The sequence below is a fragment of the Thermoascus crustaceus genome, assembly GCF_041956765.1.
Source record: "Thermoascus crustaceus strain CBS 181.67 unplaced genomic scaffold VTN00scaffold_1, whole genome shotgun sequence".
Classification (NCBI taxonomy): Eukaryota; Fungi; Ascomycota; class Eurotiomycetes; order Eurotiales; family Thermoascaceae; genus Thermoascus; species Thermoascus crustaceus.
This window is the reverse complement of record NW_027192527.1, coordinates 1,436,853-1,453,262: the sequence shown is the minus strand read 5'-3', so window position 1 is coordinate 1,453,262 and position 16,410 is coordinate 1,436,853. Positions and strand designations below refer to the sequence as shown.

The 16,410-nt window shown below is 49.9% G+C and overlaps 6 protein-coding genes across 6 annotated transcripts; 3 read left to right on the top strand and 3 right to left on the bottom strand.

The window, feature by feature from the left end:
* Positions 1-961: 961 nt before the first annotated feature.
* On the bottom strand, positions 962-3,347 carry VTN00DRAFT_507 (uncharacterized protein; the record flags this gene model as incomplete). Its single annotated transcript, XM_069431562.1, has 4 exons — positions 962-1,896; positions 1,956-2,233; positions 2,293-3,188; positions 3,243-3,347. 4 exons carry the CDS (start codon positions 3,345-3,347, stop codon positions 962-964), a joined length of 2,214 nt encoding a protein of 737 aa, XP_069291215.1.
* A 2,028-nt stretch (positions 3,348-5,375) lies between these two features.
* Positions 5,376-6,673, top strand: VTN00DRAFT_506 (uncharacterized protein; the record flags this gene model as incomplete). Its single annotated transcript, XM_069431551.1, has 8 exons — positions 5,376-5,514; positions 5,576-5,585; positions 5,650-5,673; positions 5,730-5,874; positions 5,924-6,235; positions 6,294-6,421; positions 6,481-6,522; positions 6,580-6,673. The coding sequence occupies 8 exons, from the start codon at positions 5,376-5,378 to the stop codon at positions 6,671-6,673; spliced, it is 894 nt and encodes a 297-aa protein (XP_069291214.1).
* Positions 6,674-6,795: 122 nt separating this feature from the next.
* On the bottom strand, positions 6,796-7,169 carry VTN00DRAFT_505 (uncharacterized protein; the record flags this gene model as incomplete). The annotated part of the gene is made up of 2 exons (XM_069431540.1): positions 6,796-6,966; positions 7,026-7,169. 2 exons carry the CDS (start codon positions 7,167-7,169, stop codon positions 6,796-6,798), a joined length of 315 nt encoding a protein of 104 aa, XP_069291213.1.
* Positions 7,170-8,307: 1,138 nt separating this feature from the next.
* VTN00DRAFT_504 (uncharacterized protein) lies at positions 8,308-10,264 on the top strand (the record flags this gene model as incomplete). The annotated part of the gene is made up of 3 exons (XM_069431529.1): positions 8,308-9,296; positions 9,357-9,807; positions 9,863-10,264. 3 exons carry the CDS (start codon positions 8,308-8,310, stop codon positions 10,262-10,264), a joined length of 1,842 nt encoding a protein of 613 aa, XP_069291212.1.
* A 1,337-nt stretch (positions 10,265-11,601) lies between these two features.
* Positions 11,602-13,601, top strand: VTN00DRAFT_503 (uncharacterized protein; the record flags this gene model as incomplete). Its single annotated transcript, XM_069431518.1, has 10 exons — positions 11,602-11,617; positions 11,688-11,863; positions 11,928-12,034; positions 12,139-12,295; positions 12,381-12,493; positions 12,590-12,677; positions 12,765-12,860; positions 12,946-13,104; positions 13,212-13,401; positions 13,489-13,601. The coding sequence occupies 10 exons, from the start codon at positions 11,602-11,604 to the stop codon at positions 13,599-13,601; spliced, it is 1,215 nt and encodes a 404-aa protein (XP_069291211.1).
* A 511-nt stretch (positions 13,602-14,112) lies between these two features.
* On the bottom strand, positions 14,113-15,524 carry VTN00DRAFT_502 (uncharacterized protein; the record flags this gene model as incomplete). The annotated part of the gene is made up of 3 exons (XM_069431507.1): positions 14,113-15,042; positions 15,125-15,300; positions 15,359-15,524. The coding sequence occupies 3 exons, from the start codon at positions 15,522-15,524 to the stop codon at positions 14,113-14,115; spliced, it is 1,272 nt and encodes a 423-aa protein (XP_069291210.1).
* Positions 15,525-16,410: the final 886 nt, after the last annotated feature.

Here is a 16,410-nt window from a genome sequence, read left to right as displayed (position 1 = left end):
GTCCACTTCACGTACTGGTAGTAAGTTTTAGGGCTCGGAACCAAATCATTGTCCGGAGTTCCGACTTCCCCGATGTTCCGACGCACCACTATAAGTGTATCGTAGTAGCGAATAATTATGTGTATATATATATATATATATATGGCATGTAGAGCTTTCTCCTCTTTTGATTCTTTTAATTTTTTTTAATTTTTTTGCAGGCCGTCTATACCTTTGTTTGTGTGTGTATATGCCATCTTTGCCAGATAAATTTAATTCTTGTGCAGGGAACTCGATATTGGAAGAGTACTTACTTGTCCGTGAACATCCTATCAATGAATGGGTAAGATACCATGGACACGTCCCTCGAGAATGTGTGGAAGGAAAGGATGATCACATGACCTCAAAAGATGGTAAGTTGTATCCTGAAAAGTACTTATTTCTCCAGATCATGAAAGAAGTGAAGGAGACCTCGCTTTACTGCCAGAATATGTATGCAGGATGATAATATCTACATACGTGAGGAATTATATTATATATATCCACCATGGCAAGTATCCTGCCACGAGACCAGATCAAAAGGGGAGAGTTCCATTTCTTGGATATGGATCAATAAGAGTGGAGAAAACTGATGGGGTATATAGATAAATGAGAGGAGTATTGTCAAAGAGGAGAGGAGAATATCGTCCATGTGGTTATTCCTTCGCGGAATGGAAAGTTAAATTGCATTCAGCCGCGGGCCAACTGGCTTGGTCGCTTCTAACGCAAACCACCAACGCCAAGGGTATCGGATCCGGCACCAGGGCCGGGAAAACATGACGTGTATTCCAGCTTGCAAACTGAGATCAGTGTCTTGTATACAATATCTCAGTATACTTTCGTTGTGGCTGTGGAGGAACGGCACGCTCTTGAAAGGACGAGACTTGCACTTTCGCGAAGAGATAGTGCTTTCGTGACCCTCTTATCGCTTTAAATGAAAGCTTCAGAAACCGGGCAAACTGGGCAGTGCAAATATGCTCCCATCCGGTATCCAGTCATCGAGTTCTATCCCACTGCCGACCGGGAAGAGATTGTTGTACTGTCCAAAGGCCCCCGGAAAGTTTTGCATGTCGAATTGCATCGGCTGCTGAAGGGCTCCTCCGGGTGGATACCCGGATGGCTGATTCAAGTTGAAGATGCTGTCGTCTGGTGGCCAGGTGACGGCTGCTGCGGGACCGCCATAGCCACTGCTGCTACTGCCTTCGCAGTGAGATTGACATGGCTGCGTCGTGAAATGATCTATTCGCGGCGGGTGGACAGGATCAAATTGGACATTGTCGTTTTGAATAGTCACGGGACTCGGGGCCGTGGAGGAGGAGGAGGTACCGACCGAGTTGGCTGCCTTCAGTTGGCCTTGGAGGTTGGCTTCCTTCTGAGCCTGGTGGTTCTGGAGCCGGTCATACCAATCCCTGGCCTTGACGCCGACTACATACAGCCATCGCCCGGGGATCTTGTATTTCAGTCCCGCGCTCGCCTCGGTCAGCCTCCGTGTCATCGCCTCCAAATACATGTCGACATTGACATTCTCTGGTGCTATAATCTTCCGCATTGCACCTGATCTGACCGAGAAGTAGATCTTCAGCAGAGCCATTACGCCCAATCCTACGCGTGTGTATATGATGTTGGGAATTCTCCGCATGGTCTCTGTATCACAGTCAAGGAACGTGTCAAGCATCACACGCGCTGCGTTCAACCACTTCATTGTCATATCGACACGGACAGCGCTCAACGGCGCACTTGGCTGTTGCGGGTTCCCATCATCAAGAGAAGGAAGTGTGTAATACCGGCGTTTAATAGCGTCTGGGTCACGGTAGCCTTCACCGACCGCAAGCTCATACACTGCGAGGTTCGTGTGGTGATACTCGAGCATCATAGGCACTAAAAGAACCAGCGTAAGCCACTCCTCCTCTCAATATGTTTTCCAACGGGCAGCCCACCAGTAAGCAGATCCGGAGAAGTGTTCTTCTTCCAGGCCTGCATACGGTCGTCGAACCACCTCAAGACGGCTTGGATACGGGCCTCTGTGAGTGTGGTGGCGGAGCTCGTATCATCGAGACCAAAAGACGACATGGCTTCATCGACGATCCTTTGAAGCCCAAACCACGCTGCTAGATGCCTATCTGTCATACGGGGAGAACGGTCTAGGTGATTTACACATTCACTTATCCAATCATTAAACAATAGAATATTAGGTCGACGTGTTCTCATGGCGACGCTGTTCCTTGTCAGCAAATCTTGGACAGACAGTTCGGTTTTCCTTGTCTCGGTGCTTACTTAGAAGCCAAGTGATAGCAGCCTAAAATTGCGCGGGCTTGTTCAGCGATGTGTTCATCGAAAGTGTCATACTGCTCAACCCCTCTCCCATCGGCTGGCTTTCGGGACACCCGGCGCTTTGAAGCAAGACCAATTTCCAGAGCCATTGTAGCTGCGACATGCGTGTATTGATAGAACTGCAACTTCAGGGGCGAGTCTGGCGGAAAGTAGAATGCTATCATGACGAGAAGAGCTTGCACTAGTTCCAGGGACTTTTCGCCCTCTATAAAGAAGCGCTCTGCGTACAGCCTGACAATCTCACGATTGAGAACCATGGCCAGACTTGAATCCACCGCAATGGCAGCAGCAGCAATCACTGATAGAAACAGCACAGGTTTGGATTGGCGTAGTTGCGAGGCTGTCGTATCTGCTGGCAGGACAACCACCGGGAAGAATTGTACCAGCTCATTGATAAAAATAGCCACGAGTTCATTAGCAGTCTCCATCGAAATTATCCCACGGTCAATGACATCGTCATTTCGATGCAAGTCCGGAGAGTAGTGATTATGCGTGTTGTTGTACGACGTGCCTGTGAAAGAGCCGCCTTCACCAGGGGTCATAGACGTAGGTCTAAACCCTTGAGAATGGTCCATTGACCTGGATGGCCCAGGCATACCTCCACCTTGGACATCCGGACCGGTTGACTCTTTCTCTTTCGGTGACGCACCAAAGTCGACATCGTCCGTTTCCTTCCCATGCTCTGTATCTTCCGGGCCGCTTTCGTCTATGGTGAATCGTCTGTCTTTCAGAAGGGAGCGCATGGCGCGCATTTCCTTCTCCAGCTGTGCTACCCTCGAATCCGTCCGCTTGCGCGGCCGGCGTCTTTGCGGGGCGATGAAGATGCATGCTCTCTTCGCCTTTACGCACCGCTGGCATTAATTGAGAGACGCTGGATCTGGGATACAGCGTACCTTGAGCGCCCTGCATGATTCACAGGATCGATTGAGCTGCTGAGGTTGGACAGGCGCAGGCTGCTGGGCTAGGCCCGGGTTGCCAAGGGTTGGTGTAGCGGACATGCTCCGCGTTGGTTTCGCGACAGTGCACTTCCAAAAGCACTAGGCTGTAGGGCTAGAGCACAGATAAACACCAGGGAAGTTGCAGAAAGACAAGCAGGGTCATGCAAAACATAACAATTGTTTGGGTACCCTTGAGCAATGGAAGACATGAGAAAGAGCATCACGGAGAAAGCTTTGACGGTGCTGTGCAATCTACAGCCATCATCAACTGTTGCGCTTCTGAGGGTCAGTGACTCCCTTTTAGAAGCACGTATATTTCGCTATCAAAGATAAAGATTGACCGAGCACAGCAAGACGGCTGCGCATCTCATCCGAACGGGAAAGCTGCAGACACGGATGTGGCTGATGATTCAAGGTTTGAGCGCGGAGCACAGAGAGCCTAGCTCGGCCCCCACGCGGCCGCGCTCGTGGCTGCAGCAACCGCAGAGCGCCATGGCGGTCATGTGAGACGCCTGCAAGCTTGTCTTGAATATAAAATGAATTTATCCAAACTATACAACCTAGAAAGAGTGTGATAGTGAAGCAGTGGGTAAGCTGGAGTGATCCATTGCACTTGCGTGTGCACGGCACAACACCCAGATGCAATGAGATAATCGCCCCTCCTTATGGTCAGTGCGCTGGCAAGGTAATATATACACACGTCCAGCATGGCAAGATTCTATCTGAAAAGCAAGAGCAAGGAGGCCTGCGGGCTGAGCGTTGCAGAAGACTGCATTGCAATCATAAACCAATGACTAGGTCATTTGTCGGGTCCAATAGCTGCCAAACAAACCAATAATGCCTTTGGACCCTTCGAAAGGCGAGGCGAAAAGACAGCAGACGGGTTTATAAGACGTGCCAATCATTAGTGAGCCTAATCCTTTAAAAGTCCGCACTGATCAATGGCGATCGTTGATCGATAAGATCGACCGAAGGAGCCCAACCACGTGAGGATCGCAGGCACGAAAAACTCTTAACGGATATCTTAGCCGTGACCGTGGGAAGATCATGTTGAGGACATGGCACAGCTCCAGCGAAAAATATTGTGAGTTATTTGGTAACTGTCCGGGTTTTCCATGGCTGACGCGGCGTGTAGACGCGCCATGGAAACGGTGTGATGGGGAGGCAGGGATTTGTGTTGCTGAGAGTGCGTGAGAGGAGGACGTCGAAACGGCCAGTGTGCCTAACTGACCTCGGCACGAACCCGAACCCCGACTAAGCCCTGCAAGGTTGGCCCCGGCCTGTGTCAACGAGGATCAACGCCGTAAGATCTGGCGATGTGTGTGCGTGAGTCGACAAAAAAAGACCGCCAAGCCGGACGGACAGCCGTACGAGAGGAGCGCTCCGCGTGGTCAACGTTCGGGGTTGCAGCTTGCTAGCCTCAGGCTGTGAGCATCAACTCTGAAGACTCCGTACTGCGTACGTCCAGATACCAGTGGATAACGCGTCGGATACGAATCAGGTCCTAGTCAGACCGCTAAAGTCAGAGTGCGCGCGTTGCAGGCGGAGCCGACTAAGACCGATGTTGCGCTTCTCCCGGCTTCTACGCTCGACAGGGCGTGAACATCCTGGAAGCCAAGAAGCCCAAGAATCCAGCACGAAGCCAGCCCTTGCTCCAGCTCAGCAGCAGGCCCTAGGAATCCTGGCACGCACTGCTCACTGTCGTTATCCGTCCTGTCGCTGAGCTGGCCTAGGGATCGCCTTATCCACCGTACTCCGTAACCAAGCACGCGACATCTCGGCCGGTCCAAGTCCCTCTTTCTCTAGCGCCATCCTAATGTTGCCCCGTCTATTATTATCCTTTTAAAGCTTTGCTCTCCTGTCGGCTCAAGCGATCCTCTCGTTCATGTTCTAGGCCTACCCCCGTACTTTTTTTTTCGCCTCATCCCTCCGTTCTCTGACGTACTGCAGTCGAGGTGCCTCGTCCCGCGCACCCGGTAGTACAGTGCATACATAGGCAAGGGGATCACCCCCGTCGACCTTAGCATGCTCGTCCTCCTGCTCGTGCAACCCAGTCAGCCTTGAACAACCCGACCTAGCAGTGCTCCGATGTTGGTACTTGGATTCTTGGGGCTGCTGGCCGCCGCTGTCAGGCCGGTCTGTGGTGACGCAGACTTTATGAGTGTCAGAACCAGTCTGGCCAAAGACTATAGCGGCAAGGGAGGTGATCCAGCAGAGAAATACTTTCGTGAGTCTATCCCCGCCCTCCGTCATATCCCGCACCGCCAGATCACTGACTCGGGGAATAGATGAGTCGACGTACGTTCATTTTTCCCTCCAATTTTGCCCTACAGGATTCCGTCCGCTGACACAGCTCCACCAGATTCCACCCTCACTATGATGGACGGTATGCTTGTTCCACGATCCCAGCTTTCGAGGACCACACGCTGATTCCCTAACCAGGTTTGCATCGGACGTTCTTCCCGAGGAGGAGAGTCTCCCGCATCTGACTGCCTTGATGCAAACATACTTAGCGACCATGTCCGACATTGGCGCAGAGACGTGGATAATGCACGGGACGCTGCTGGGCTGGTGGTGGAACCAAAAGGTTGGGAACCATGGGCACCGGACAACGGTCATGGACTGACCGTTCCTAGATTCTACCGTGGGACAGTGACCTCGACGTTCAGGTCTCCGAACCTACGATGCACTTCCTAGCCGAATACTACAACATGACGGAGCACCACTTCAAGCTCCCTGGCGTCAAGGGGGGACGGACGTATCTCCTTGAAATTAACCCGCATTATGTTATCCGATCAACGGAGGATAAGATGAACGTTATTGATGCGCGATGGATCGATACATCTTCAGGAATGTTTATCGACATCACCACCGTGCGCACAGACGATGAGGCGAGAAAGCGTGGGCGGCTGAGTGCTCTAATCTGCAAGGACGGCCATCAGTATGACGTATGTGTCTTGAAATCTGTTGCAGATTGCAACGATCCGAATGTTGACTGCATCGAAGGAGAACGACATTTTCCCTCTTCGCGATAGCTACTTTGAGAACCTTCCCGTCAAGGTCCCCTATGAGTATACGAAGCTGCTCGAAGCTGAGTACGGCAAGAAGGCGCTGACAGTGACCAATTTTGAAGAGTGGGTCTCCTGGGACATAATTCAAGTCATCTAGTCGCCTGTGCTGACATTTCACCCAGCCATGTATGGAATGAAAAGACAAAACTGTGGGAGCCCGAGAAGTAAGCAATATCGCGGTGGTATGCTGAGGTTCGCTCTGTTGCTAATCCTATGTGCAGGGACAAGACAAAACGATCCGGACCGGTGACCCGGAAATTTGTCCAATTCGGACCCCTCCGAACGACGCCTCTCGGGCCCCGGCTGAAACGATGACGTCCCCTCAGAAAGTCGCCTTTTGACATGCGCTCTCAGGGCTATACCCGTGTCGTCATCGAACATCTACATCGAGCATCATGAGTACGATCCTTAGCGACGCATTTATGTATACCTAACATTTATTTTGCATTGACTGGGCGTTTGGGGGGCCAAATCTCTCCGTTGACTTTCGACACCCGTTTGCTTGCGGATAACCATTTTATTTCCATCTTTATCTCAACTGATCTGTTATGGATGTGGGGCGGACTTGAAGGCGGTAATTGGATTGTGGAAGAAAGTATGTAGATACTCTAGTATATATCTTTACCGGTTATCTGGATATAATATCTCTGTTGGGTATGAGAGATACCGAGAGAGGTTGAATGTCTACACCGGGTGTCTTAGATCTCGGTGCATTAGACAACTTTCCTTTTTTTTTTGTACTTGCGTTATTTGAACAATTTTCGGGTATTTCTTCAATGATCAAGGGGCTGTTGGTGAAGTTGGTGAACATACTGGGTGATATAATATGTATGCAGACTCGAAACACAATCGGAATATATTCTGACCGTGGTAAACTGTCTATTAGATTCATAATGATCTTAAAAAGAAAAGATTCGATCGATCGAGCGGCAGGTGCTCCACGCCTGCTTGCTGCGTAGTGTGAGGTAGGTATGTACCGTTTAGCCATGAGTGAGCGCTGACCCACGTCGGGCAGCAACGCCACGCAACGCAACATTTTGCCCTTGGCGGTGGACTCACATGTCTGCATTACCTACATACATGCAGCAACAATCTGGCGTCGCTAACCTCGATAGGACTGCTCCCCTGAGGCTTGAGCCGTTCCTGAAAGCCCGTACGGAGTACTGTCCTCCGTACAGTAAAGTCGATGCAACTCGATAAATCGGGGTTATAGATGTACGTATTAAGAGAGCTGGATTGGATGGATGGATGGAGAATAGCTACCGCTAAGCTAAGCGACTCGTGAGATTTAAAAAAAGTCACGGTGAGCGATTCTGCACAGGTAGAGCCGGACCGTTTAAGAGGCTGGGGATAGAATTAGGGTTTTGCGGATGATTAGTACCTAGCCAAGGGTATTGTAATGCGTGGATGTAGAGATGTAAATAGAAACAGATGATTGTACCTGACGGTTTGGTCTTGGACAGGGACGACTTTTTCAAAGGGTTAGGTAGTATCATGTCTATGCTTGCTGTGTTGGTGCAAAGGCAACGAGAGTGCTCATGAAGAATCCTATGCGTCTATAAATACGCAAACATCCCAGGATTTGCGGAGTATAGAAGGAAATCTAACATCGAGGGGGATAGTGTAACGTTGCAAGGGTCGTGCGGCATCATCCCCAGACGATCCCCACGTGCCGGCGCGGCGAAGGTGGGGATCGAGGCGCGCCGAACTCCTGATGCGGTTTCTCCTCCGCCTCCGAATGTTCCCCGACTCTTCCATCTCGACACCAAACGGCCAAGCTGAAACCGGGGGGTGCGTGGAGGTCGAGGAAAGGAACGCATTGGCTCGAATCGCTGCATTTTGCGGATCTATTTTTTTCTGCTCGGGGTTGATTGATAACATGATATCCCGAGTGCACGCTCTCTCTCCGCTCCTCACCGTGTCTCTCCCGCTACTCTGCAGAGGTCACAATGGACGACTCTCCAGCACCATCGTCAACATCAACGGAGAAGAAACAGAAACAGGCCTGCGATAACTGCCGCCGGCGAAAGATCAAATGCAACCGGGCCAATCCATGTGACAAGTGCCAGCGGCTGCTCCTGTCGTGCTCTTACAGCGATGTCCTCCAGCGCAAGGGCCCCAAGTTCCGTACGCTCTATCCTCTCGCGCCCCTTCACCCGCTCTCTGCCCAGTATCAGAGCGCGACACGCTGCTACCAGCCGTACGGTTCAGGAAGCAATAGATCCTCTGATGTACATCATCACAAGCTGAACTCCCCAGCTTTGTCAACGTTCCCCACCGCAGACGGCCAAGCTCCGGCAGGCGGATGCTATGCGCGATGTTGCATACATTCGGCACACGAGCTGGCCTCCTCGTCTGGCTCGACAGACTCGCAGTGTGAGTCTTCAGCAGGCAGCGAAGTGCTTCCATATGTCAGGCGATTATCCTCGCCTATATTACTCGCTCATGTGAATGTCTATTTGAAATACCTCTTTCCCATCATGCCAGTAGTGCGAAGGGAACAGCTGCTACTCGACAGTCAGAATCCGTCAAGCCTATCGCCGCAGCGATACGCGTTTATGGCAGCTTTGTGTGCTGCAACGCATATCCAGCTCAAATTGGATGGTGCTGGTCCTGTTTCCAGCGCTTCCGACGGGAACGCGACCGCCAATGGAAGCTCTCTGATGTCCGGAGAGGCATTATTAGCGGAAGCGGTCAGAGCACGGAAGGAATATGATGTAATTGAAAACGTGAATGTCGAAACGCTATTGACTTCTTTTTTCTTGTTCGCTGCTTATGGCAATCTGGATAAACAAGACCATGCATGGTTCTACCTCAGCCAGAGTATCTCAATGGCGCATACTCTCGGCCTTCATCGAGAATCTACATACTCTAGTATGGTCCCCGAAGAAGCGGAGGAGAAGAGGCGAGTGTTTTGGCTACTCTTTGTCACAGAGAGGTACGCGTGACCATGTTTGTTCAGGCCAACTGGTGTACTCGTTTCTGACGCATCTCGCAGAGCATACGCCCTTCAACGGACAAAACCAATAATGCTGCGCAGCTCTATCCAGAAGCCCAAGGTCCTCTACTCGGATGACCCGATTCTGGCATATGGCTTCCTTAATCTCATAAATATATTCGAGAAACTCTCGGCTGATCTTTATGACTGGGTCTCCATCGGTTGCAATGATGAGTTTTCTGCGGCTCCTCCAACCGGATCTATACAGTCTGACCTTTGCAAACCGATCTCTCTTACTGGAGTGCTAGAAATCCAGCAAGTCGATATTTTAGTAACACAGCAGTGGCTCCAAGCCATGATGTGGAAACTTTCTATGGGTCGTGTCTCACAACAGGCAGCTAGGGACGGTGCCATGCTTCCATTTCATCTGCCTGTTGTGGTTGGAAAGACCGTTATGGATGTTATAGGTTCCGTGTCCCAGGGTGCAGTAGATGCCCATGGGATTGGAATGGTAAACATTAGCGCTCGTTCTCATTGATACAAGCCTCGAGCTAATTTTCTTACAGGAGCAAAAACTTTTTGACATGGGTGCATCTATCGCAGACGTGGCCCGTTTTCTACGAACCCCGGCCACGCAACGTCTAGCGGTGTCTGTCGCTGACCCGAGAGAGTTGCTCTGGGGTATCCTTAACATCCTATCCAAGATTCGTGGATCTCAGTCATATCTCTTCCCAGCGCTGCTGGAGCGGTCCAGCAGTGTGCTGAGACTCGACTCTCCCACGACACTAAGCAACTTTTTACCGAACTTTTCAGATGAGCTGTCTCCGATTAATGAACGTAAAAGACCTTTGGAATCGATTTCTACCGAGGAAGAAGTTCAGGAAGATGTTGACGAGAATAATATGATGGGAAGGGCTTTGAATGGCATGTCAGGAATGCCGCCTCAGGGGCCTTTCTCATTAACTTGAAAGATTGGATCACGTTGTCAAACCTTTCCAACTATCCTACCTAACAACGGGAAAGAAAAGACGCAAGCGTTATCTTCACTTACGATAAAAGAGAATGTGACTTGTATGTGCATTACACCTACGGATATAACCAAACTAACCTCTCTTGCTTTGCTAGATCTAACAAGAATGATGGCAATGCCGGACACGTTCCTTGGCGTTTCGACGTTAAACGCGAGTGCTCTTCACACAAACATCATCACATGACCAATTTCCACGGCCCCGCTTGCCGAAATTCTAGAAGGAATGTGTTGCTCTTACACTGCGCCATGTATAGTGCCTTGTTTTGTAATTATACCCCACTGTATAAATAGCTGCTTGGAAGCAGCCGAAACGGATAGTCCAGCAAGATTGGATTTTTGATGTCAGTCAATAATGTACATGACTATTTCCTCTCTTCATATGATTATACTCCCCTTGGACACAGAACCAGAGTATTCTCTCATTGGCGCACCCAACGGCGTGAAACCATTTTTGAATCTCAACTTACTTTTCCCGGAATTAATTGAGACAAGAAAAGAGGGACTCTAAATTGCAAATTGTGCCCTGTGAAATGGAAGAAAATCCCCATCCGACTCTGAGACTGCTTATAGAAAATGTAGTATTGCACTACCGAAGTACGTATATCGGGGGTGGTGTGGTATGGTGCATCAACATGCTGTTTGACTTTGGAGTCGGGACTATTTCTGCTACTCTTTGCAAGATGTAGACCAATCACTGGTTTCGAATTATTCAGTCTTTCTGAATATCAGACATGACAGAAAAGCCGACAGCATGCAATTGGACCCTTGGTAGATTACAGATCATACGATGCATCATGTAACACGCCATCCGAGCAAGGCGCACCCCAGATCAGAGGATGGGACCCGCAACTCCGCGGAAGAGCGACAATTCCTCAGAGTCCCCATATTCTTTTTTTCTGACCCGGGGCAGGACCTTGCAGAGGCTTTTTCTTGAATTTGATTAGCTTTTGGTTCTATTCTATTAGTCAAGACAGTTCCTTCAATGGTCTGGCGCAGTTTAGACTACGAATTGCTCGTGTGATTCTATTCTTATGGAGAGGCCGATCAAACCGAGATATCTCCGGTTGTTCTTGAATAATATTTGCTATATATATCTATATATATATACATATTAGAGAATGGAATGGAATATGAATAATGTACATAACACATCTAACCTACGAACAAAGTACCCAAGTTGTTCTTCAAGTCCGCTTCTAGCAAACACATACCTCTACCGTGTTCACTGATTACTGCTACTATTCCGAGCAGAGAATCGTTCCTATTTATTCCACAATGGCCACAGAAGCTGGTGAGTCTTACACAATAGATAGATTCCCTCGCTATATCAGCATGGTTTTGAACAACCTCCACAACAACAGCAATCCCTAAATTCCCCTTCTCCCGCCCCTCCGGCGCCGAACCGCCTATCGAATTCGCCGACCTCCGCGCCTCGAATTCTGTTTCGCGCGTCGAGCTCTGGGATGGAAGTCACCCCTGGCTCGTCGTGAAGCATGAGGATGTGTGTAAGGTTTTGACGGATGAGCGGTTGTCAAAGGTATAACTTTCACAACACCTACGGGATGGGATGTAACAATTGCTAATGAGACAGTGTGTTACAGGAGCGTACTCGACCCGGGTTCCCGGAAATGAGTACTGGAGGGAAGGAGGCTGCGAAGAATAGGCCTACGTTTGTGGATATGGATGCTCCGGCGCATATGAGGCAGAGGTAGGTAGATAGAAGCTTGTGGCTCGTCTTGATTCGGAGATTACCTAGGTACTGTCTAAAGGATGGATCTAACTTTTTTTTGTTTTTTGTTTATCCCTTAACAGAAGCATGGTCGCTCCATTCTTCACACCCGAGCACGTCGAGAACATGAAGCCCCAGATCCAAGAGATGGTCGATAGGTTCCTCAGCGAAATGATCAAGGTTGGATGCGCGGAACCCGTGGATCTCGTTCAGAAGTTTGCACTGCTGGTGCCGTCGCATGTGAGGGACTTCCTATCCTGTCTTTCTCGGCCTTGTGAAGGAGGGAAAAGTTGTTGAACGGGCCACTGAATAAAAAAAAATATAGATTATCTACAGCATGCTGGGCATACCGGTTGAAGATCTCGATTATCTCGTCAAATGCAATGCCGTTCGAACGAATGGAAGCTCAACTGCTGCCGCTGCTGCTAATGCAAATAAGTACGTTCTTTTTTGCCATCCATACTTCCCATGAGTACATACCTCTGGATATATCCATTATTATTCTTGGTCACTTCTGACTGGAAACCTTCTCAGAGAGCTCCTAGATTACCTTGGCAGACTCGTGGACAAGAGAATCGCCAAGCCTGAAGAGGATTTGATCAGTAGGCTGGTCGTTGAGCAGGTATATATGAAGCTTCAAATTCCCCATGGAAAGAAAGCTGTGATCGATGGATCCATTGGGGAGAGCACCGCACTCACGGTACCGTAGCTCAATGCCGGCCACATCGACAGACTGGATGCTGTGCAACTTGCGTTTCTTCTCCTGGTAGCTGGGAATGCGACTATGGTTAATATGATTGCCCTGGTGAGCTTAGACAATTCGTCCTCAACCTCCTTACGACATTCCTTGCCACTGTCTATCCATGTCCAGCTTACGCCGAAAATTCCAGGGCGTCGTCACACTTCTCGAACACCCCAGTCAAATAGCGGACCTCAGACGCGACCCATCTCTATCGAAACCGTTCGTCGAAGAACTCTGCCGATTCCACACCGCGTCAGCACTCGCGACCCGTCGTGTCGCGAAGGTGGACGTTGTCTTGAGAGGCCAGGTTCGTTCGTCCCTTCCTCCCTAGAGATACGAGCACATACATCTATCTCCAGCAAATGTTTTCCTAGTCAACTGATTCACAAAACCATTTTATCTCCATGATTTCAGACCATCAAATCAGGCGAGGGCATTATCGCCTCCAACCAATCCGCAAACCGGGACGAAGAGGTCTTCCCCGATCCCGATACCTTCGATTTACACCGCAAGCGTGGATCCGAACTGGCTCTCGGGTTCGGATACGGCGATCATCGGTGCATCGCTGAGAGGCTTGCCCGTGCGGAGTTGGAGATTGTGTTTGGTGAAAACCTCGCTCTTTTCTTTTTGATCCCCCTTTTGATGAGATATGCAAATATACGTGGGAAGCTGACTGGGAACTCTTATTTAGCAACTCTGTTCCAGAGACTCCCGAACCTGAGGCTTGGGATTCCCCATTCGGAGATCGTGTATACGCCTCCGAGAAAGGATGTTGGTATTACGAAGCTGCCGGTCGTTTGGTAGATTTTTTTTCTTCCCCCTTAGGCACTGGATCTGGTCTACCCGTCTGGGATGAAACTGTGACGTGAGAGATGATCATGTGTGCTGACCTACTAGGCTTATTTGTACCTATCCATTACTACCTACCTTTTCATGGCATGTATTGACTGTACTGTGTTGTACATGTATCAATCATAATCGCAACTCAATGAATCAATTACATACGTCGCATGAAACCCTTCCCCCACTTACTCAGCCCTGGACCGTCCGTCTCCTACGTTCCCAGCCCTTTGCTCAACTAACCGATCCAAATTCCCTAATTTCGAGTATAATTGGATTAGTTTACGCCAATGGAGAGCAATCCTGATGAATTGAACTGAACCCTCAGTCCTCCTCTCCGGGTAATTATTACTAATTAATAACACGGTGCTGCAGGAACCCGAGCAGACTATCGTCATTTTCCACCACAGCCGACGTTTTAACTACGAATCAGGGCACGAAAAGCAGAACTAGAGCCTTAGGAAAAACAAACAGCTCACACCAGCTCAATCTTCTTCCCTCCATCAGGCAAAGGCACCCGATAGAGACTATACGGCTTCACCCTCCTGTCCACCCCTTCCCATCCACCGGGCCGCCTCCAGTTCTGGTTCTCCGTGAAATAGAGATACCCGTCGGTCCCCACGCTCAACGTGTCTGTCCATTCGACGCGCGGGTCCCGGACAAAGGTGTCCACGGTCCCGTTCTCCGGGAAGTAGACGTTGACCGAATTCGTCTCGAACGAACCGCCGTAGACATACCCGTTCGAGTCCGACTCGAGCCCGTCGCTCACGCCCTTCTGTGTCAACTGCATCACCGAGCTCAGGGCCTCCAGCTCCGCTGACGGTGAGGTGTGGTCGCGCAAAATGGCGGTTGGGATGTTGTACAGGTACCTGGAGCTGACAGCGGTGTAGAACAGCGTCTCTCCGTCGGCGGAGAGTGTGATGCCGTCTGAGCCCATAAGCATCGGTATGATGGGCTTCCCACCCCCGGGGTTAGTGTAGACGGGCTCGCCCCAGATGGAGAGGTAGAATTCGTTATCGGCGCGGACAGACGGATGCGTGTCCAGGTGCCGCCAGGAGACGCCTGTTCCCAAGTCGACGACGATGAGGCCGTTGCGGCCTTCAGTGCTCGAGTCGGTGAGGTAGGCGACGCCCTCACCCGAGTCGGTGATGCCCGGGCGGAGATCGAAGCGGACGTCGTTGGGGTAGGACTCGGGGTACGATACGTTGGGGGGAAACAAGATTGTCTTGAAGACGGAGTTTGTGGCCAGGTCGACGCCCACTAGCTTTGGGCCGCCATAGGTAGAGGTGAGCTGCGTGCCGTCGGAGAGTAGTGGTCTTCCTGTGTCGACGATCCAGAGTCGGTTCTTTGGATCGATCACCACGCTTTGGACCGCGATTAGGTGGTCTGGATAGTTTGCGCCGGTCTAGTTGGTCCATTAGGTACCTATGGTCAGGAGACTCACGTCTGGAGTCAATGGCTAGAAACCGGTGTATGAATTTCCTTACCGGTGGATTAGTAGAATAATTGACCGCCCCGCCTGGAGGCGTATTGATCTCGACGGATGGATACGGTGTCTCTGTTCCATCATCATGCAGCTCTGCGACCTGGTACCTGGTGTTTGCTGCATCGAGGCCGAGGGGATAGTTTGAGAAGAGGCGTCCGTCATTGGAGACAGCGATTCCTGATAGATCACACGTTCAATTTAGGCCCACGATAGTATTTGTCCGGAGGAAATGTACCTGTTGGCCACTCATCGAAGTAGGAATGTACCAGTTCCACTGGAGGACCGTAGACGCCTGGATCTTGGACGGCATCTTGGGCGATTGCGCGATGCTGGAGGAGGAGGGAGGAGCAGCTTAGGGTTAAGAGGGAGAAGGAAAAGAATGGTTTTGAAGACGGACGCATCTTGGCAGAAGCAGTCTAATATAGGATGATGGTATAGGACAGGAGCGGCCACACGCAATGGAAGAGAAGAAGAGAAACTGCACAGGAAAATACCTCCTGCATATTTAGGTGTATATGTCTCCGGGTGGGAGAGGGGATATATGAGTGTTACTGCAAGAAGGAGGGACAGGCGCGGGATCGGGCCTTGATGGTTGTAGTACATCCACCACATCAAGTAGTAACACCGTACATCGGGAGACATAAGATGTGTGCAGAAAACACGAATCGAACAAACAACAGGTACGATGCAGGGACTAATTCCAGCTTTCTCCAATTCAATCACAACATGTAGGGCAACAGTATTTTCTTGTATGAAGGGGAAGTAAATCTCCGAATAGATTAATAATCTCCTCACCGTGAGCCAAGAAAATCCTGTTATGGATGTACGGTAGAGTATAGTTAAATAACATTGTATTACCCCTGGACGCGGTGCGGGGAACGATGATCCTAGCCATATGTACAGCATAGTATGCAGAGGCGTGCAGCGATCAAGGTTCTGCAAAACCCGGCCATCCTTACCCATTGTATGTGCAACGCAGACGGTTCAATGACAACTATAACTGCAGCAGAAGAATGCAAGAGGAATCGGCTCTGAGTATTTTGCTAGAAGTTTAACCGGGAAGTTAATTTCACAGAGTGGTTAATAATGTCTGTTTTGCTTTAAACTCGAGAAACAGCGTATAAATAAAAAGCATCGGTGTATATATCTGACACTTATATTTAAAGATAAAGCAGAATAAAGACTCTAAGAGTATTAGCTCAGGAAACAAGCATAATCTTTCTCATGGCAGAATTCTAATTGTCAAAGAAGACGCACTTAAGGACTCTACTATTTTACCATTTAATA